This window comes from Adiantum capillus-veneris, chromosome 19 (assembly GCF_014529385.1).
Source record: "Adiantum capillus-veneris isolate H3 chromosome 19, ASM1452938v2, whole genome shotgun sequence".
In the NCBI taxonomy this organism is placed as follows: domain Eukaryota; kingdom Viridiplantae; phylum Streptophyta; class Polypodiopsida; order Polypodiales; family Pteridaceae; genus Adiantum; species Adiantum capillus-veneris.
In genome coordinates, this window is record NC_140949.1 from 134,516,678 (window position 1) to 134,538,317 (window position 21,640).

Consider the following 21,640-nt stretch of genomic DNA (forward strand, 5'->3'; position numbering starts at 1 on the left):
AAGAGTTTTAGGCCAATGGACCCCGGAATCAGACCATCAATCCTTAAGTATTGACCTTGCATGTAAAGAAACAACTGAGCATGATAATCTCAGCCAAAGGGAAGAAAAGTTATCACTTTGTATGGAATTCAAACGGGCACCAATGTATATTGAAATGGTTGAGCAAAAGTTATGAGTGTTTTCTGGTCTCTGACTTTACCTCACCCTCTGCATAGCTCACTGGCATCTAAACTTGGAATGTCACCCACCATATCTTGCACTAGACTTGCCGTGGGTTTAGGCTTCTTGCCTTTCCTATCCTCTTTGTCATCCGAATCAGCTAGTCTTCTTCTTTGTGGACAATCTGTAGCAAAGTGACCAAGTTGCTTGCATATGAAACATTTGTTCTCAGCCATTAGAACTTTCTTTTCCTCGAACGACTTGCGCACTAAAGGCTTCCTTTTCTGTTTCTTAGCCTACGCTCCAGACGTTTCGGCTGAGTCCTTGCCTTTATTTGTCTTTTTTGACCCCTCGGATGCTTCAGGAGTCACTTTCACAACGGGCTTCTTTGCTGAATTTTTCTTTTGCCTACTCTCTTTCAAGTTGCCAAGAAACCTACTATCCTCTCCCTTCAACAAGGCAAGACCAATGTTGGCAACTTCCATAAGCTGAGTGAGGATAGCCACTCTATTCTTTGTACAGTAATCTCGAAGCCATTTAGGTAGCCCACAACAATACTTCTCAATCTGCTTTGTCAGTGGCACAAACCTGTAGGAGGTTACTGAGAGCAACGCTTAACAAAACCTCCAATGATACTCTTGTAGGCTCTTGCGCAGTGAGTTGATGCCAATCCGTCATGACATCGGCTTCAAATTCATTTGAGATCCATGCAGATGCAAACATTTGCTTGACGTATACCCATGTGGCGGGTGCCTATCCTTGCGTCAACACTGTCGTCCACCATGTAAGCGCATTGCCTTTCAAGAAAGTGGAAGCTTTTCTAACCTTAGAGGCCTCTGTAAAATTCTCCCCTACAAAAATCAAACTGTTGGAGAAAAGTAAGAGCCTTTGCCTTAACCTCAAAGCCGCTAAAAGTATCAAACTTTACAGTTGCACCACCTTCTTTGTATGCTTTTGGATCTTCCAGTGCTCCCAAATTGTCATAGGGAATTGTCTGCAACATGGGCACTATAATAGGGATCATCGGCGCCCCTTGGCCATTGAAATTTTGCGTCACTAGTGCCATATGTGTCTGTTGATCTCCCTGTCCATTAAATGCAACATGGAGACTCTAAAAAGTGGCTCACTGAACTGGTAAAGCCTGTGGAATAGGTGTCCTAACCACCTGTTCATGGACAAAAGGAACTCCCACGTGACTCCGCAACTTGTGACCCAGCCCTGCTAGGACGCACAAGGGACCTGGGCTTGAGCCTCGACAGGCTCTACTGCATAAGACGGTGGCCTTGTCTGTTGTGGCACTGGCGGCGCTTGCAGATATTCCATAAACCTAGGATTCTGCATCAACCGAGAGAACACATTCACATCAGCAACCAATAGTGTCCCGAACACATTCTCGTCTAGTTGCCCAATCATATACCCTTGACCTTGTGGAGCATTTAACTCAACAAAAAGTAAAGACAGGGGTGGTCATGAACTCTCACCAACCTCGAACACTGGAGGAATAGCCTATCTCTCTTGCGAAGAGGACCCCTCTTCTCTGGCATCGTTTGTCCTATCAACCATAGTGTAATTCCAAGTTCCTATGCTATGCCTTCGCCGCAAACCAACCAACGCTCACTCTTTAAGGAAAAAAAGATTTTGTCCCGACGACAGAACCATGAAACAGGCACGTAGGCCAGTAGACTTTCGCTTTCACCTGAATACTTCACTTGAACTTTACAACAAAAAGGAAAACTTCATGAATAAACCTGTGACTAAAATTAACACCTCAAAAGAAAACACAGCTTGGTAGCTAGAGCGCTCCCAAGCAAACAATGACACCCTGTAGGCCCCAAAGACTGGCGCCCCTTTGTAACCGGCTTGGACACTCCAAGCGAGAAAATCAATAGCAACACACTAACAGAAACACTGAACTTTGAGAGAGAGAGAGAGAGAGAGAGAGAGAGAGAGAGAGAGACGGCCTGACGGAGTTCCGTGCCCAGAGATATTGGTCCCAAAGTCTGGCGCCCCTTTCGGTATTTAGTTTTCATTAATCATTGCAAAGTACAACTCCAGAGGGACCTCTGCTCTTAAACTCTGCGTTCAGATGCTTTGCAGAGTGAGGCCCCAAGGGCTCCTTATAAACATTAGAAGGGATGACAAAAGCAGAGCCCCAAAAGCTTGTAACTCAAAAGCATTCAACCCAAAAAGCAACTGGCTCCAAAAAAAGCCAAACAACAGCCAGCGTGATTCACGGAAATCCGTACACTGTACAACCTCCCACGTCAACATGCCAACGCAAAAAGCGGATGTCTGTACTGCTGCCACGTCAGCAGTCCGTGCAGTGGCCGTGTCAACAGTCTGTACGGTTTGTCCACATCAGCAGTTCGTACATGGCTATGTCAGCAGTCTGTCCACATCAGCAATTATGTCCGTAGGGTCATCCCACGTCATCATTTTGTGACATACCCACCTCTTGAAAGAATGGTAATCGTCCTCGATTACGCCTACAAAACAAACGGAGGCCTTAAACCATTTGAGCAAACACCGACTCTAAGTACCGACGCACTAGACACAACACATCTAGCACTTGGACAAAGACGATAGTCACGTCACTGCACATAACATCACAACACATCACACGACAAATCAATCACAGGAAAATTCATTCTGAATCTCAAACCATAAGTGCCAGCATTAACTAATCTCATATTGCGATCATGTCTATAGAAATTTTCAACTTAAGCACTGTCGTGTACTTATCACATAAAGTCATCCAGCAGAATACTAACCAGCCGTTATGTATCCTTGAAATTTAATAAAAAATCACTGACTTTAATCATATCTAGGTAATCTGCGACAAAGGAGTGAAGTAACTCCCCTCTTGTGCAATCCCGACTGCACCAGATTCAACCCTGCTGATGTCCGGGATCTTTCGGAATAGACAAAGCTTAGACCGAAAATATCAAGGTAAAGTTCTAGTATCCAAGGAGTATCTACTACGTCCTCCTCCTCCATCCATTTCATAGTTAATGCTTGAAGAGCACCCAAATCATGTTCCTGCAGTTGCAAATCGCATCGAATCGTGTGGGCTACTTTCTGAAGCCATGCTTGAGACTTCTCAAGAGCCTCGTGCACCTTGGCAAAAGCAGTATTCAGATCTAGATCATACTGATCTACTTCAAAAAATCTTATCCTAGGTTTGGGGAATGTTCTGATCTACCAATTGATTCCCTTTTTCCTTTCTTCCTTGTGCCCTGGGACCTACGGGTAGCGTCTTTCACTTCCCCTATCCATTGGCACGTCAGTGTCAATCATCGGAACCCTAAGACACACTATCATCTCATTCCTCTTTCTCTGGAATTCTGGAACCGGCCCATAGGGCGGTAGGCGTTGGCTTTCACCGGAAATTCTTTACTTTAGACACACACATAGAGCACTTTGCAAAGAGAACCTGCGACGGGAATTAACACTTGAATACACACACGGCTCAGAAGCTAGAACGCCCCGAGCAGACGCCGACAACCTGTAGGCCCCAAAATTGGCGCCCCTTTCAATATTTCTTTATTCTTTGGGAAGGTAAATTACAAAGTAGAGTCTTGGGAATCCTTTACATGTATCCCGCTAGATACTACTTGATTTGCCCAAATTTCGGCAACATAACAGCCCCAAAACTTGCGCGAAACCAATTCCCCTGCTGGAACTCACTTCCACTGGTGTATACCCTCTGATTCCTGCCCAAAAACAGTAAATTCAGGTCGTTGTATTTACTGGTTTTTGCCATGTTTCCAGCCCTAAACAGTCCCCGAACTGTTCTCTGCCAATGGGGCACGATTCCCAAAGGTTCTGGCATCCATATGGCTGAAAAACAGTCAATTTTCTGCGCATACACAGTGCTGAATTTGCACCTGTACGGTGAGGTTATGACCCTCACCGGTGCCTGCTTTGGAGTAGTAGCTAGCTACCCCTGTTCCTGCTCAAGGAGGCTCTTGCCTCAGCACAAAAGCATGAACCCACACAGCTCTACATCAATCAAATGAAGAGCCCTCTTGTGGGGCATCACATAACTGCATATAGAGGAGTGTGTAGCGTGCAGGGCATCACTCCTAGCACCACTCTGTACATGGGAGGGAAAGAAAGCACTCCATAGCTCTTAACCTGTGACAAAAACCAAATGAGGCCTCCTCCCAGCTTAAAATTCAGCGCCCATTTTTCTGCATGAGGCAAGTGCATGAAAATTTGCCACTTGGCACATTTACAAGCATTTTCCCGTTTCGGGTTTGCCGCCTAACCCTCACCTACCAACCTCGGCATCCGGTGTTCATCACCTGGCGTTTTTGCTCAAACCCCTACATTCTCGCAGTGTTTCGAGCTCCCTTTGGCTGCGATTTCGGGTTTGGACAGCTCCTCGACTTTGCTACATCGGCATCCCTTCGGGTTTCCCTTGCCTCTCCCATCACTTACCCTCTACTTCGCGGTCTTTTGGCGTTCTATCCGACGTGGTTTTCCGATCCTATCCTCACCTTTGCTTCTCATTTTACACACAAGACTTCTCTGCTGATTTTTTATCTATGGCAACACTCCCAGCAATGTCCATCTTTCCTCCCGGTAAAGCTTGACGGCTCCAACTTTGTCGTCTGGAAGATGAAGATCATGGTGATGCTTAGACAGTTTGACCTTTGGGATTGGCTTACCGATATTGCCAATGCCGTGTGTCCCAGCCTTGCTCCTGCATCTTGTGCTCCTACATCGACATCATCAGTTATCACTTCTTCTGTAGTTACACGTGCTCGCTCCTCATCTACTTCTTCTCATGGTACTACTTCTGGCGGATCAGATATTGTGGTTACAGGCTATGGTGGATCAAAGGAATCTGAACCATCGCAGAGTTTACTCTTTCTTACTCATCAACTGTGTGGATAGCATGTTGACGCCTTTAGGCTCTCACACCACTGCACATGAGGTATGGGGTTTCCTTTGCAACTTGTATGAGGCGAAGACACCCGGAAGGATCCTCGCTCTGGAGAAGACTTTGATGGACTTACAGGGTCTCATCATTTTCGACTATCCAGGACTTCATATCCCGCATGCTTCTGCTTCGTGGTGAGCTAGCAGCTTGTGGTCACCAGATCTCTTCCGAGGGCATGGAAACTCGGTTGCTACTCAAGCTTCCCGACACTTATGATTCCTTGTTCCAGTCACTTACTACCTCCATGCGCCCTACTCCTATCACTTGGGAGGAGCTCTTACCCGTTGTGCAGCAGATAGCTTCGCGCATTCTAGACAGAGCCACCTCAGACGCCTCTGCGGATTCTACTGCATTTGTTTCTACATCCAGTAGGGGTGGTAGTGCTCGTGGACAGTCTGGACTTGGTTGTACACCTTCTCGCCTTGACATTACTTGTACCTACTGTGGAAAGAAAGATCATTTTGCAACAAAATGTTATAAACGACGATGGGACCGCAAGAAGGATTCAAATCCTGAGGATGGGACGGCTTCTCGATAGAAGTCTGCCACCGCCATCTCTAGCCCTTCACAGGCCGATGGCTTCACCCTCTAGTTTCATCCACCACCTTCTTCCCTCTTATGATCGAGATCACTTTTTGGCCATTCTCTGGCATGCTTCTTGGAGAAGGTGCAGAGTCTGGAGTACCAGCTTGTACTGTGTTGATGCAATATAAAGAAATACCGAAAGGGGCGCCAAGGTTTGGGGCCAATACTCTCTGGGGTGGAATTCCGCCACTCCGTTTCGCATGTCGCGCAAGGTGGAAAGGTACGTAGTGTACGGTACGGTTTAGGTACGTACGGAACGTACTTCCGTACTGAACCAACCTTTAGGTACGTGAAAGGTACGTACCATTTGTAAAAAAAGACAATTACACTAAATTTAAGTTCACAGACCTTTCAAAATTCAGCCTCATTAACAATGCAATGCTTAAAATGAACATATTGATCAAAAAACTTAATGACTCAAGATTCAATACTCAATGAGAAAACCAATGACCATAAATCATAAAACCAAATAACAACTACAAACATCATGTCCATGGCATCAGCCAGAAGTCGGCATATACCATACAAACTGAATCAAGATCCAAAACAAAGTACTGTGAAATACTACAATGTCATAATAACAATAAAAGTCTACTGCAGCCTGTCCTCCAAAGCATGTAGTCACCAGTGTGCACTAAGACGTGCGGCCTCAAAAGTCTGTGTCAGATGCGGAAGATGAATCGTCGGTAGAGAGAAAGTCAAGGACATTGCCCTCCTCATCAAACTCAGGGTCAGGCTCACCATATGTCAACTCTGGTACAAGCACCTCTGCACCACAAGCCTCCTCGAGCATATCAGCAATCTCTGCATGGATGAGCCGGACAGCTTCATTCGCTCGCCTGCGAATGAAGCGAATAGGAAGCTTCCCCCTGCGAATACTCTCTCGTCTCACAGTGTCTGGATCTCCTCCCACCGTGCGTAGAGGAAGGCTAAGAGCTCGTGCACGTGATCTAGTCACACAACGATCCACGCTCTCGAGCTCTCTATGCAGCTCTCTGAGAATCTGCTCTTGCTCGTCTCTAATCTATCAATCCACCTCCTCTGGTCTAGGATCATCTACCATTTTCAGCTCTGTCGCATCAACCTGTTGAAGAGTAAAATAAAGTTAAACTGACTTATTTATGGCATATGCTTGCAGGTTGAGTTTACAGTGGCCAACATCAAGATAATTACCTGTTTGGGTTGCCCCAAAGAATGGTAACTCCGCACGAGCCTCATGTTGGCTCTGCAATACACAAACTTCTCCAACTGAGAAGTGCTAAGGCGATTTCGAATCTTCGTGTGTATGGGAGAGTAAGCACTCCAATTGCGCTCACATGCTCCAGCCGAGCAATCCTGCTCAGTGCTCAAGCAAGAGCGCAATCATCAGCAAGAGAGTGACAAGTGTCAAGTAATATAAAGATGAAGTTAGAAGTTTAAAATGATATATACAATGTAATCATGGATGGCAGTTTCCTAACCTGAGAAAGGATACGAAGAGCAATGCGTGAGAGGTTGGGAAGACCAACTCTCCCATACGAGTGCCACCACGTCAAAGGATACTTTGTGGCTTCCTTCCTCAAAGAAACTGCTCTCGTGAAAGAAGCGCCAATGCCATTCATGTAGTTGGTGAATTCCTTGTCTATCCCAAGCTGATCATCCTCTGAAAACATGAGCCCAACATACTCTGATTGTTTTGTGCTAAGCAAGGTATCACTCCATAGCTCTGGCGACCTGCAGAGAGGATGAAGCATGGCAGCCATCGCATGTATGGAACGGCTCATGAAAGTCCAGCGGCTCTCAACACATCCCAATAAATCTGATTGGCTGAAATATCAAAACAACTTGTCAATACAAGTTATAACTTAGACTTGATGATTAAAACAGACAACCATTAGAACATGAGGAACCCTTACCGATCAATAGTCAACAGATCGCATTTGGAAACGTGGTCTTTCATCTGCATAAACAGATGATAGACTAGTCCCAAGGTCGATCCCTCCATATCCGTCAATCGAAGAAGGACGTAGACTGGCTTGAGTGCCTCTGAAAGAGCGTGCACTTCCTGCCAAAAGCTCTCATCAAGGATCCGCCTCTGCAAGTATTTTGTAGATTCATCCTGCGATCTTGACATGCCTCGCCATTTTGGATCCACCACTATCTGTAGTAGTGGATCTCTAAGTTTGTAGAGCCTCTGTAAAACCAAGTAAATGTAGGCAAACCTGGTTTTTGAAGGTCGAACCATATCCAAAGTGCTATGGCTGCGGAAGATAGCAAGAGCCTGATGTTTCTTGCGAAAGAATGTGGTGACCTTGACTACATCTGCAACTATGGGCTGCACCCATGAAAGTTTGCCAATATCCTCCATGAGCAAATCCAAACAATGTGCAGCACATGGAGTCCACACTATGCCAGGAAACTGTTGCTCCACCATAAATCCCATTGCCTTGCAATTAGCTGCATTATCTGTCACCACCTGCACAACATTCTCCTTGCCAACCTCTTCTATGGTTGTTTTGATGTGACCAAAAATAAACTCAGCCGTGATCTTTTTCCTTGCTTTTCCTGCATCCACAGCACGCAAGAAATAGGTGCCCAAAGCAGAAGACACAAGGATATTGATTATGTGTCGTCTGCATATGTCTGCCCAACCATCTGAGATAATGGTGCATCCAAACTCCTTCTATCCAGCTTTCACAGGCGTAAGTGCCTTGTCAATTAAGGCCTTTTGTTCATCTAACATAGTGGTGCGCATCTTTGTGTAATCAAGACCTGTCCATGTCTCAGTAGGCCCCACCTGTGCAATGGCTTTTACCATTCTTTTCCACTGATCTGTGCGCAAAACATTGAAAGATATGTTGCACTCAATAAGAGTGCGACATATCTCCATCTCTGCCACCCTCTGACGCTCTTTCACCCAAGCCTGAGAAGAGATGCGACTAGGCAAAGTGGTCTGCGTTGGTGTTTCAGATGTACCTTTTTCACGTGGCAAGGAATCCTCACCTTCGCCACCAACACGTGCTCTCTTCCTGGAAGTAGGGGGTTGCATGGAGGCCGAACCTCCTCCAACCTCTGTCTCCGCACCTAAAGACTCCAGCTCTCCAATAAAAGCATCATGTAAAGCATCCTGTGTACTGGGAGCACCTCTCAAAGCAGGAGCACCAACAGGAAAATACTCTTGAATAAGCTGCTCCCTCAAAGGTGGTGGTATTTTCTCACATGCACCAATCTGATCAGTGCACCCGATGCCCGTCAAGTGCTTTTTGACTCGCGTAATAGTGCTGGTGTATTGGTCCCCACAATACTTGCATTGCCATAAGCGTGTGCCAGAACCTTGCTGAGAAGCGGTTGTGATGATGCTCAAAACATTGGTGTGGAGCGACTAGTTGGGGTTGGTTTTACGCGGCATAATGAATCCTGCACATTGCAAATGCAAAGAGTGCACACACATGAGGAGTACGGAGTGCGAGAAGAGTACGGAGTGCATGGTGGCAGAAACAGTACCTTTTCACGCGCGTAGCTCGGCTCTGCAGGACTCTGTGCACTGCTCTACAGACTTCTCTGTAACAGAACAGAGACTCTTTTGCTACAGTGGTCGATTAAAAAAGCCTAAGGCTTCCCCCCCTTCACACTAATAAGCCCAACTGAAAGCGCTCCCTAGCGGAATTTGTCCGAGCAAAAAACGCCCAAATTTTTTTAATGTCGTACTGTACCGTACGATACGTACTGTACCGTACCGCACGGTTGTACCGTACGGAATGGTACCGTACGTACGTACGGATTCTACCCTGATGTCGCGTGTCGTCTCTCTCTCTCTCTCTCTCTCTCTCTCTCTCTCTCTCTCTCTCTCTCTCTCTCTCTCTCTCTCTCTCTCTCTCAATTCAGTTGTTATTGAAGTGCTAAAAGTCTATTCAGTCTATTCTTTTCTATTGGCACGTGGTGCCCATCTTGTGACATTTACCACCTTGGCCTTCTATCCTTTTGTGTCAGAGTGCTCTGCTTCACAGGGGGTTATCTCTCTTCCGTCTCTCTCTTCTGCTTACCTCCACTGATGAGCTCACAGGGGGGGTTATCTCTCTTCCGTCTCTCTCTCTCTTCTGCTTACCTCCACCGATGAGCTCTCTGCTCATCTGTCATCTTTCCCTCATATATCCTCTTCAGCTTCCTTGTTCTGTTGTTAGCCTCTCCATCAGCTTCCTTGTGCGACTTGATCAGCCTGACCTAGCTTCGGTCATCATCACATTGGTGTTGGACGGTTTGTCGTTTTTTGTTTGGCTAACGCTTCTTCTTTTCACAATCCAGATTTACCAGGCGTGTTGCATCTTCTTCCTCAACGACTCCGCATCTGTCGTTGAGGGGGGGTGTTAGATTCTTCATCTCCAGATGCTTCGCACCCTGCTTACAGGCTTCACACACATCACGTGAACTAGCCCTTGGTTGTGGGTTGACCACCCGTACACCTGCTGGACAGAGATCTTCAGGCACATTTAGGGTTTTGCTCAACACTTTGCCCAACCAGACCTATTCTGGTCCTTTTTCATTTTTTCCTCGTTTATGGGTTTTTTGTGCATGGTCGTTGGGGCTTCTGGTTTGCCCTACCTATTCCCTATTCTCCTATATATAGGAGGGGGAGGGATGCATTCTCCCATTCATCTTGCCATCTTATACACAACAGTTTTGCCATTTGGAGTTATCCGGGCTTGCCAACCTTTTCCATCTGTCTCTTGTGTGTCCATCGCCATTCTCTCTCTCTCTCTCTCTCTCTCTCTCTCTCTCTCTCTCTCTCTCTCTCCACCTTCCGCTGTTCACTCTGACAGTTGCCACGTCATCATTTTGTGACATACCCCCCTCTTGAAAGAATTGTAATCGCCCTCGATTACGCCTGCAAAATCAGACATAAGCCATAAAGCAGTTCAGTAGACACTGACTCTAAGTACCGACGCACTAGACGATACAAATCCAACACTTGTACAAAAGTCACGTCACATCACATCACATGTCATCACATGACAAATCAAATCAATCACAAAAAAATTCATTCCAAATCTCAGACCATGACTGCCAGCAACGTATTTAGTAATCTGCTCGGATGCACGACATGGCGACGTGCACAAACCCACAGGAGCTCATGAGGCCGTGTCACGTGACACATCCCAACCCTATGTGTCCGTGGACAAGCTACACCATAGTAGGGTTTCCGTCAAGTCCAGTCAAGTTAGATTAGAAGCGATCTGGCACTTTTGTGAGTCTATTCGTAGACCGTGCATGCCCAGTCACTCAGTGTAGATGCATATCCTCTGGTTGCACACTGCATAAGCATAAGCATTTTCATCAGATTCCGTCAGAGTCAGTTTGGGGATTTTTCATATGACTGTATCCCATTTTTCCCTATTTTTAACATTTTTCACTTATTTATTAAGTGACTTTTGTTGGGTACTCAGTAGGGCAAATTGGGTAAGTTAATATATAAGCAAACCCAAGTTAGCACAAATTGGCAGATGAGCAAAGGCACAGCAGGCTTCCCCAAGCATCAGGTGTCCCTCCCTCTCTCAGCAAGACCCTCCCCAATTCCTTGGCGAGGCTACTCCATCCATTGGCGTTTTCCTCATCACTGGCATCTCCCTCCATCAGCGTTTTCAGAATCTGCTATCGCCATCCCAAGTCCATCTTGCCCTAGCGTTTTTACCTTCACTGGCAGCAGCTCCAAAGTGCTACTAACGCTAGGCAACAGTTGCAGATCCTCATCCTCTTCAGCCATCAGAAACGCAGCAAATTCAGCCTTTACTAACGCCAGGAAACACATCAGCAGGTTCAGCGTTTTCATCATCAATTGCAGCAGAATAACCATGGCCGGTAAGGGTTTACTAACGCTTGCAAAACAGTCATTTTCAGCAAGAAGACACCTGCTGTCACAGCGTTTTTCAGCCAAGAGTTTCTCTCCAAAAACGCAGCCAAAGAGCAGATACCTCAGAGTTTTTCAGCAGCCCGTCAACCCCGACCAAGACAGTCATTTTCAGCCATGAAACCAGCGAGAAACAGTCACTTTCAGCCACCAAGAAGATCACAGATTTCAGCGTAAGTAGCCGTCGTCGTCACCGTCGTCGTCATCAGCATAGTCCCATTGCATACGCATTGTACATCTTTGTGCAATCAAAGATTAGACCACTCTCGCCGACGAGAGTGGGGCCTTCGGAGGAGGGTTTTACAACCTCTCGGTGTCGTATCTCTTCTCTCCTTCTCTCAGTCTCATTCACGTGCACGCACAATATCCACTCACTTTGTTCGTGATCACAGCACTCTCCATAAGACGGAAAGCTCTCTCTCCCCCTAAGAACTAAAAGGAACCTTGAGCAATAAAGATCACTAATCTTGAGAAAATACAACATTCATTCCGCTGCACCTTACAGACCGTGATGGCCCAACTTGACAGGCTCTCCCAACTCTCGTATAAGGTGGTATGGGACGCTACTAGCGAGAGAGGACGGCAAGGGAGGCACATGCCCATTAGTGGTGAAAACTTGGTGAGTTTTTTCTCGCAGGTTTTCGTGTGTGGGATGTTGATTGTCAGTAGCAATTATATGGATGCTTGGTGTGTCTTTTTGTCCTCTTTGAAAGCTATATGTGCTTGACGGTATCCTCGGGAGCTGCCACCCTGATGACATGGCAGCACCCTCCGTAGGCATGTCATGGTGAGAACGCCTTGTTTATTATGGAGTATGTTTTGCAAGTAATGGAGATGAGAGAAAAAAATTATGTGGTCTTGTGTTTGGGGAATGGTGGTTTAACCAGGTGCTGCCATTTAGCTATACCCGGAACAGGCTCATATTCAGGGTGGTTGTGCCAAGTTTTATTTGCGAGAAGAGGCCCCAGCAATAGGTGCAGCAAGAGCTGAGCCTACTTAGAGCTTGTAGGGCGGCAAGCGTCAGTTCTTGCAACGCTGTCGTGGCTGCATGGGGGCAGCAAGGCTGCGCAGAGATGGTGATGTCAAAGGCATCACGCTGGTCTACAGAGTCCGCCACACAAGGGGCGATGCAGGCAGCACAGGCGATGCAGAGGGCAGGCGGTTAGCGTGAGGGCGGTGCACGTTGGGCCATGCGAAGGCGGTGCAGGTCAGCAATGCGAGGGCGGCATTTTTTTTTCTTGAGGCGGCACTGTTTTTCGCTCTCCAGATTAAATGTTTTTTTTTCTTTTCAACCCTTTTACACTTAAGTGGACTTTTTTTGAGTGACCGCCCAGCTCATTTATTTTTAACTTAAGTGTGGCCCTTTAATAAAGAGATGGCCCAGTCTTTTCGGTACTCACTGGACTCAAATTAAAACCGCTCGGTTGGCCCCTACCTCTCCCCGCTCTCTATTAGTCACTCCGGCGAGTGTGGGCGTAACACTTACGTTACCGCAAGCCCATCTCGCGCGTGAAAAAAAAAAATCTCTCACCCTATTCTCTCTTTCCCTTGCTACTTGCTAATACTTATTATTTCACAACTTGGGGGCCTTTTCCCAAGCGAGCCTCTGCTACATATTCCCGTGAGTAATCGCACATCCAAGAGCCATGGCGTCACACGACGCTTCTCCACACGAGAATGGCGCCGCTAACACGCATCAACGCATGGAGGAGACGCCTCTTTCTCCTCCCAATTCCACACACACGCACGAGCTTCGTCCCGAGGGTTCTTCTCCCCCGTCTTCTGCTTCCGATGCATCTCTCGCTATACTGCAACAGCAGTTAGTAGAGATGCATAGGCAACTTGGGAGTTACATGCCACAGAGGTCCCGTTTTCGCCCGTAGCCATGAGCACTTTGCCTCTTCAATTCCATCCTGACCCCTTCAAAGGGGAAAAGAAGGAATGTGAGGAGACCTCCATCGACTCATGGCTGGCGAAATGGACAGTCTACTCTGATTTGTATCATTTCATTTATGCCCTATGCATTAGTCGGATGCAAATCATGCTCCAGGACAAGGCATATGCGTGGTGGGTTGGGTTACGACCTAAGCCAACAAGTAGAATTTCGGAGGTCAATACTCTTTCGTTTGCCAAAATTTCAACTGACTTCTCTCTCTCTCAAAGGGCGTTGCCAAAACGATCGTCACTTTGGTGCCATCTGGCAACAAGTCCAAGAGGGAATGCGTAGCCCGGAAAGCTATGGCTGTCCGAACGCCTCTAAGCTGGCTACGGAGAGAAATGTAGCGGAGAAGTATTCCATTCGTAATGGATTACTTTTCAAGCAAGACAAAGTGTGTGTGCCCGTTGATGAGGATATCCGCAAGCAAATTTTATGCGAGTGTCATGATGCACCTAGTGCACAACACCTTGGCATACACTTTACTTTGGCCTTGGTTGGCCGGTATTTTTATTGGCCGCACATGAAAGCTTTTGTTGAAAAGTATGTGCGGGAATGCGCGCAATGTCAGCTCAACAAAGCTCAACATCAAAAACGCGCTGGATTATTACATCCTTCTGATAGTAAATGGTCAAGCATTTCTATGGATTCTGTAGTTGGATTACCCCGAACTAACCGTGGGCTTGATGCCATTGGGTCGTCGTCGATCGACTCATGAAAATGGCACGATTTATTCCCACACATTCCACCATAAAGAGCCACGAGTTAGCTCAGCTTTTTGTAGAACACTTGTACAAACTATATGGTTTGTCCCGATGAAATTGTCACTGATTGTGATTCAAAATTCACACGCAATTTTTGGCAAACAGTCTTCGAGAAATTGGAAACCTATCTGTGCATGTCGTCCTCAGATCATCCTGAAACTAATGGTAGACCGAACGCATGAATCAAACTATGGAGGACATGCAATGACCGAATGTCTCCGGACGTCAATCTGATTAGGAACGCTATCTCCCACAGATTATGTTTGCTTACAATAGTACAAAGCACTCGGCTACCGGCTATAGCCTGTTTATGCTTATGTACGGTTATGAGCCAAATCCACCAATTTCCACTGGATTCAAGGGGATCAAGATGCGATCGGTAGCCGATTTCTTACACGATATGCAAGAAATGCTTCAGATCGCGAAAGAGAGCATAAAGACGACACAGGATCATGCTACTTTTCATGCCAATCAGCATCAGCAACCCCGAACTCCAGGCGTGCATGTGGGGTGTACCTTAGGGTACCGAAGGATTCCGAAACGATCCGAACTGGCCAATGCTCGAAATTATCTTCTCGTTATTGTGGTCCGTTTCAAATCGCGAAGAAGATAAGTGGGGTTTCTTATAAGTTGGACCTGCCTCTAGGCATTGTTGTCCATCCCGTGTTCGTGTTCCACATAGCCGTTTGAAAGAACGGTTGGGGCAGGATGACTTAGCAATTCCTCATGAGCAAGTCCCGAACTTCTAGGCATTGTTGTTCATCCCGTGTTCGTGTTCCACGTGAGCCGTTCTTTCGAACGGCTGGGGCAGGATGACTTCGCAATTCCTCATGAGCAAGTCCCAAACTTGGAAGACACCACTCGTTATATTCCACTTGACCCCGAATCGGTTCTCGATCAAAGGGTCCGCAAGTCTCGCAGGTCTTCGAACCCCGAATATTTGATCAAGTGGAAGCATCGTCCTCAGTCCCAAGCTACTTGGGAGTCAGTTAGATCGTTAAGGAATTGCTTCCCCCGGTTTTATAACCGAGGACATTGCTGAGGACAGCAATTAAAAATAAGGGGGGAAGTGTTACATCCCGAGACATTAGGAGGGGTGCTTGCAGTTATGTCCGGCCAGTGTGAACGTGGCCCTTTGGTTATGAAGTTCTATAAATAGGACTTAAGTCGCATTTGAGAGACATCTTGTTTGATCACCAGACTTGGACTCTTGGCTCTTGGCAGCTCTGTCCGCACACCCCTATTGGTGTGGGCTCGGTGGTAAACTCTTCCTCTCTAACTGAATAGCAAAACTTGAATCTCATAGAACTCGAGACCAAAAGGGGAGTCAACTGAAGCCGAAACTAAACCTTCCATCCTTAGATAGAAAAGAAAAAATCAAAGAACATTCTCTGCTTCAAGGAAGAAAGAGATCCCCCTCTATCATCCATAATTTACAATCAGGTACAAAAGTGTAATTGAGTCATCAACTTGCTACCCATCTCCGTTGACAATTCCAAGAAAGATGTGTCACGTGCACATCTAACCCTATGTGCATGTGGACAAGCTGTAACTCTTATTTCTAGGGTTTAAGACAGCCTAGAAAGTGTTATGGCGCCTTTGTGAGCTTGTACACAGGACGTGCATGTCAAGGCACTTAGATTAGTTGCATACCCTCTGATTGCAAATGAGCACAACCAACCGTCTCCTAGGTGTAAACATTGGGGAGTGTTCCCATATATTTGCATTAGTACCCAACCTAGGTATTTACCTATACGTGAACCACCTCTTATAAGTGAATTTATTAACTTACTTATAAGTGACATTTTAGCCAGCCAATTAAAATCGTGGGTTTTTTTATTGGCATTGTCCGACCTAGCTTTAATTCCATATATAAGTGACCCCTAAGCCCTAGGGTCACTTCTCAATTAGAAGTCTATACCCTCAATGCAAGCACCCAGTACCTCAGCATGCTAGTGATTTTTACCAACACATCCAGCACCCATGCCGTTTTTGCCTAGCATCCACCTACAGTAACAGATCCAGCCCGTAGTACCAGATCAGTCCCTAGCGTTAGCAGTTTTCAGCCATTACCTCTTCGTACCATCGACGATTCAGCAATCATACCAATATTTTCAGATTCAACCCTCAAATCAGCCAATGTTTTTCACTTTTCAACCCACCCTCGATGTCAGCCATAGCCTCGTCAATGATTACAGATCGCGTCAATTCCACTAGCATTTCTGCATTTCAGCCCTAAGCCTCTCAAATCCAAGCATTAGTAGCAAGATCCCATCAACATCCCAACATCTAGGACCATTGTATCGGTATTTGTGCAACCTAAAGCAAATACCTCTCTAGCGATGGGGGGGGGGGGTTGGGTTTGGGACCCCATCCGATGTTAGTCTTCTTCCCTCTCTATCACTCACAGAACCTCCAATCACAATATCATTCTCTCCTCTCTCTCTCTAGTCTCTCTCATGAAGTAAAAGGAACTCTCTCATTCAATAAAAAGAACCTTGAGTAAGCACTGAGCGCTCAACCTTAGCATTCACCATCAATCACTTCCGCTGCACATTACATCGCGCATTTAGAAGGCACAACAAATCTGCCAATCCATCTCCTCGAAGAAAACACAACCATAGAAACCTGCTCCAAAACTGACGAAGAAGATCCTACTATTGTCCAACCACTTTTCTTTGAAGAAGAAGGCTAGAAATGAAGTGGTTCCCCCTCTGGATCCAAAAGCCATGCATGCTCCCCTTGCAAGAGGGCACGGCAACAAAATGCCATCCGGGAAAACCGAAACAATCCAGCAATGCTACACATCCTCAAACTTCCATCGAGATGAAGAGAGGTAGGGGTAATCAAGGGTAAAAGACGTGGAAGTCGTAGACGAGGGTCCATAGCCTCCACATACCCAAATCAGCCCCAAACTGGAGAAAAGCCAGGAAAAACAACAAGCTTCTTCCCTCTCAATCAAGTCTAAAACGACACCGGATCAGCCAATACTGAGCAACCAAGCTGATCATGTCACCTAGGGCTCTCATACCATGTCAGAATAGGCAGCGGAAGATGCAATGAAGACAAGAACTGACCTCCAATCGGGTAGACACCTCGACTCCGATCTGGCTCAATTCCGATAAGATCCTCTGACACAAGGGAACACCTGCAATGCCGCATGAATGAACGAGGCAACTGTGGAGAAGAGAATCATTGAGGTAGAAAGAGATAGAACATCTGAGCCATCTCCTCCTGCACACAAACCACTGACATGGCCTTGACATGGGCTACCCTAGCCTCCTAGGAAAGCAAGGCTCTTGTGAGATCTCCTCCAAGCAAGAGGATTGATCTGGAAAGAGAGAGAGACATGTTCCATGTAGAGAGCATGGAACATCTCCTCTCCTGTTCACAGCAAGTATACCATGGAGTGGATTCCGGATGACGGAGGGGGTAAGCATACCTCAAAGGTTCTCTATGCTCCAAGGCTGGGTTTTCATCTTATGTCAGTGCACCAGGTGTGCAAGTTAGGCATGGAGGTGATTTCATAGAGGATGCACTGTCCATTCGAAATGGAGACTCCGGCAAGAAGGTCAGAGGGGGCATAGTGGAGAATGGTCTCTACAGGCCTGTGCTCTGTCTTTCAGTGACTAGTACTCCCACATGTGATTTATGGCATAGCAGCTTTGGCCATTTGAACAATGATGCTCTTCGGTTGTGCTTTTCCTAAGCATGATTGAAGGCTTACCACACGTTGGGAGAAAGTATGGGAAATGTGTTACTCGCATTTGTGGGAAGCAACATACAGAGGCTATTCAGAACCACTGCACACACCGAGCTACTGCAGTTTTGGAGTTGGTTCACACTGAGCTTTGTGGGCCTATGCAAACCCTGTGCTTGGGCAAAGCTCTTTACTTCATGTTCCTAGTGGATGATTACACCGCTTTACTTGGGTATACTTTCTACAGCACAAGTCAGTGGCATTTAATCTTTTCAAGAATTGGCGTGCTCGTATGGAGAAGGAGAGCAGCAAGGTGTTGAAAACAATTTGATCGGACAAAAGTGGAGAATTTACCTTCAATTCATTTAGTTTTGTGCGGACCATAGCATCAAGCGAGAGCTTGTGATTACAAATAGCCGTGTTGAGTACATCCGTAGTATTATGGAGACCTTGGCTAAGGAGTTTGAGATAACAGATCTTGGCTTGCTTCATTACTTCCTTAAATTGGAAATATGGCAAACAGTGGGGGCCATCTTTGTCTCTCAGCAATGCTATGTCCAAGAGTTGTTGGAAGCATTGAGTATGATTGGGAGTAAACCTATCTCATCTCATATGGATCCCACCCACAAGTTCTCAAAGTATGACCCCTCAAATGTTGCAAATGATACAAAGTATTGGAAGTTGGTCGGTTCTCTTATTTGGGTACTCAACACTCGGTTTCATGTTAGTTTCCCAATGGGACTTCTCACTACGTTTATGCGGAGACCCACCAAGTCACATATGGACTAGACTCTTTGAACTCTACGGTATTTAAATCAATCAAAGTTATTAAGCATTTTCTATGCGGCTGAGGTAAGGACTCGAAGATCATCCTTCAAGCATGAAGTGATTCAAATTCCATGGAGATCCAGATAGAAAGGTCGATTACAAGTTACACCTTTTCTTTTGGCTCAAGAGCAGTTTCATGAAGTAGTTCGGTGGGCGGTACGCAATTGGAGGATGTTTTCAAGGAAATCTGTCATGATAGATCCGAGATCCATTGGCTGCCTAGTCACGAGAGGAGGTTTGCTCGTGGTTGCAGATGAGATCATCACCCGATTCACCTTTTTCCGTTGCACCCTTGACATGAAAGAGGTCAGAGAGAGGGAGCAATGACTAAGGCGAAGCCCTGGCCAGCCTGCAAAGGATGCAAGAGAGACAACCAATCGATGCTTGGATCAAAGTTGGGCGAGAATAGAGATCAAAGAGCTAGTAGAGAGACAGAACGATTTTTCTTTTCATGAACGGGCTTCTTAGTGGACATATGTTGGCAATAGAGTTTCTAGCAAGTTGTTTGAGCTCATTTGACCTTGGCACTCTAGCACGGGGGTGCGTCAACTCGAGAGACTGTATGGCTCCCTAGCAAAGGCACCTCGAAAGATCAAAGAGAATGTCACAATTTTTCATAGAGAGTTGATCTGTGTAAAGGAGCCTTCAGAGAGCATGGATGCTTGCAAGGTAAAGGTCTGGGCTCACAAATAATGACAGGTCACCGACAATATATGTTGGAGAGATCTCTAGACGAGTCTAAGTTGCTAGATGCACTCAGGGCATTGTCACATCAAAGCTACCGAGATGAGGATGGCCTGACTCCTTGTTTTTTCTTGGGATACTCGAGACTTTGGGACTTGCTTTATGTAGTGGGCTTTAGCAAGGCCAATTTGAGAAGAGGCAAATAGGCTCTTGAGACTTTTTGCATAGCTTCGGGGACACTGATCAACTGGCACAAGGCAGTTGCTTTTTGGATTGGCAATTTGGCAAGAGTCAAGACACCCACCCCATAATGGGCACCTTGTGAGGGTATCACATGGATTTCCCCCATGGACAATAGTGCCCTACTTGGGTTGCCAGGTTGGGGTTGATTTAACACCAGAGCAGCACATTGCCCCATTCCTCTTGAGCATTTGGAGGACGCTTGTACATTGAAGCTCAGCTCACCTGTCCTTGGCGGACGCATTAGGGTGGTCAACCAGATTGTCACAAACTGCTCAAGTGTCAAGCCACTGAAGACCTAGAGGGTTGGGCACCCTAGCCCTAGCCCTAGCCCTAGCCAACATGCAGATCCCAATCAAGGGACCTAAACCCTAACAGAAGCAAAAGAAGCAGAAGGACCTTCCAACTTACAAAGTCTTGTCAAGTGGCCCGATTATTAAAGTAGGGTTAGGATTAAAATCCCAACTCCCAACAACTTATGGGACCCCGGTTGATGGGGCCTAAAAATAATCAACCACACACACATACAAAATATTTGTGTAGAATGTTGATGACCTGCAAGCAACACGGACGCCCTTGTTTTGCGCTGACTGCTGACGTGGTAGTTGTACGGAGTCTTGTCAAGTGGCCCGATTATTAAAGTAGGGTTAGGATTAAATCCTAACTCCCAACAACTTATGGACCCCAATTGATGGGGCCTAAAAATAATCAGCCACACACATACAAAATATTTGTGTAGAATGTTGATGACGTGTAAGCAACACGGACGCCCTTGTTTTGCGCTGACTGTTGACGTGGTAGTTGTACGGATTTTTGCAAATTGTGCTGGCAGCTTTGGGCGCCATCTTTTGGGACCAGATGCTTTTGGATATGATGCTTTTCATGTAAACTGATTTTGGTAGACCAAGGGCCTTTATATATGTGCTAAGGGCTCACTCTCTTGCATCCTTCTTGCGGGAGATGCAGAGCTATGTTGCCGGTGTTGTACAAGCAAATTAAAGAAATACCGAAAGGTGCGCCACAGTTTGGCACCAATGCGCTCTTGGGGTGGAGCTCTGTCACGAGGCTGTGGCAACCACTAACCTTAGTTTTTGGTTTCTTTCCCTTGATTTTTCTTTAATTTTGGGACCCTCTTTTTGAAGTCACAAATGACGGGACATTGTGTGCCAATGTGAAACGGCTGACGATCGAGAGTCACCCACAGTCGGGAAGGGCAGGTCGCCACGAGATGGTCGGGCCAATCAGCACTGGAATCCGAGCAGTAAAAAGGTGTCTAGGCTCAATTCAAAGTCATTTAGGCCCCTCGCTACACTTAATAAGTCGATGGGTACTAGGAATTAACTCAAAAGAGGAAAACTGGACACATGGCGGCTCCAGAGTAACTTGCCAAGCTCATCCCAAGAGGGGGCGCCCATTTTGAGAGAGGGGGCTGTTTTTTGGCTTCACAATGACTACAGTGTGTGTGTGAGTAGTGGGTGCAGGTGATCACAGCTTTAATGGAAAGCTTGCCTTCTCCCTTGTCTCATGTAGCCCCACGATTTGCTCTCGCGCATCTCTCTCTCTCCCCTTTGCACATATAATAATGCCCCACTAGTTGGGCTTCTCAGATAACCATGTACAGTTCTAGGGTTTTAAGTGCGTTTGCCAAGGCAAAAGCCTTCTGTTCAGGAACCAGATTAGCTAATTGTTAATCCCCCACAGGTCCGCACAGTTCCATCGCGAAGGATTGCGAAAACAGAGAGCTTTTTCACGTGAAAACTCGTCCGTTCCAAAAGGGAACTGTCCCATTGCGTGCGGGAGCAACTGAGACACGCATAGACGTGTTCGCTCCACCCAAAGCAATCCAAAACAAAAAATTATAGCCTGCTGTGTTTTTCTGCAGGTTTAGGGTTTCGCACCTAAACTGCAAGGCATC

The 21,640-nt window shown here is 46.4% G+C and overlaps 3 protein-coding genes across 3 annotated transcripts in view; all 3 read right to left on the reverse strand.

The window, feature by feature from the left end:
- LOC147434908 (single-stranded DNA-binding protein WHY1, chloroplastic-like) overlaps positions 1-21,640 on the reverse strand; it is a 64,581-nt gene that overhangs the window by 4,873 nt on the left and 38,068 nt on the right. The gene's annotated exons all lie outside the window — the stretch shown is intronic.
- LOC147434909 (uncharacterized) lies at positions 5,888-7,493 on the reverse strand. The gene is made up of 3 exons (XM_086490050.1): positions 7,153-7,493; positions 6,866-7,027; positions 5,888-6,776 (listed from the first exon to the last, which is right to left on the reverse strand). Exons 1-3 carry the CDS (start codon positions 7,453-7,455, stop codon positions 6,720-6,722), a joined length of 522 nt encoding a protein of 173 aa, XP_086346176.1. The 5' UTR covers positions 7,456-7,493; the 3' UTR covers positions 5,888-6,719.
- On the reverse strand, positions 8,343-11,519 carry LOC147434910 (uncharacterized). The gene is made up of 2 exons (XM_086490670.1): positions 11,358-11,519; positions 8,343-9,053 (listed from the first exon to the last, which is right to left on the reverse strand). Exons 1-2 carry the CDS (start codon positions 11,517-11,519, stop codon positions 8,355-8,357), a joined length of 861 nt encoding a protein of 286 aa, XP_086346796.1. The 3' UTR covers positions 8,343-8,354.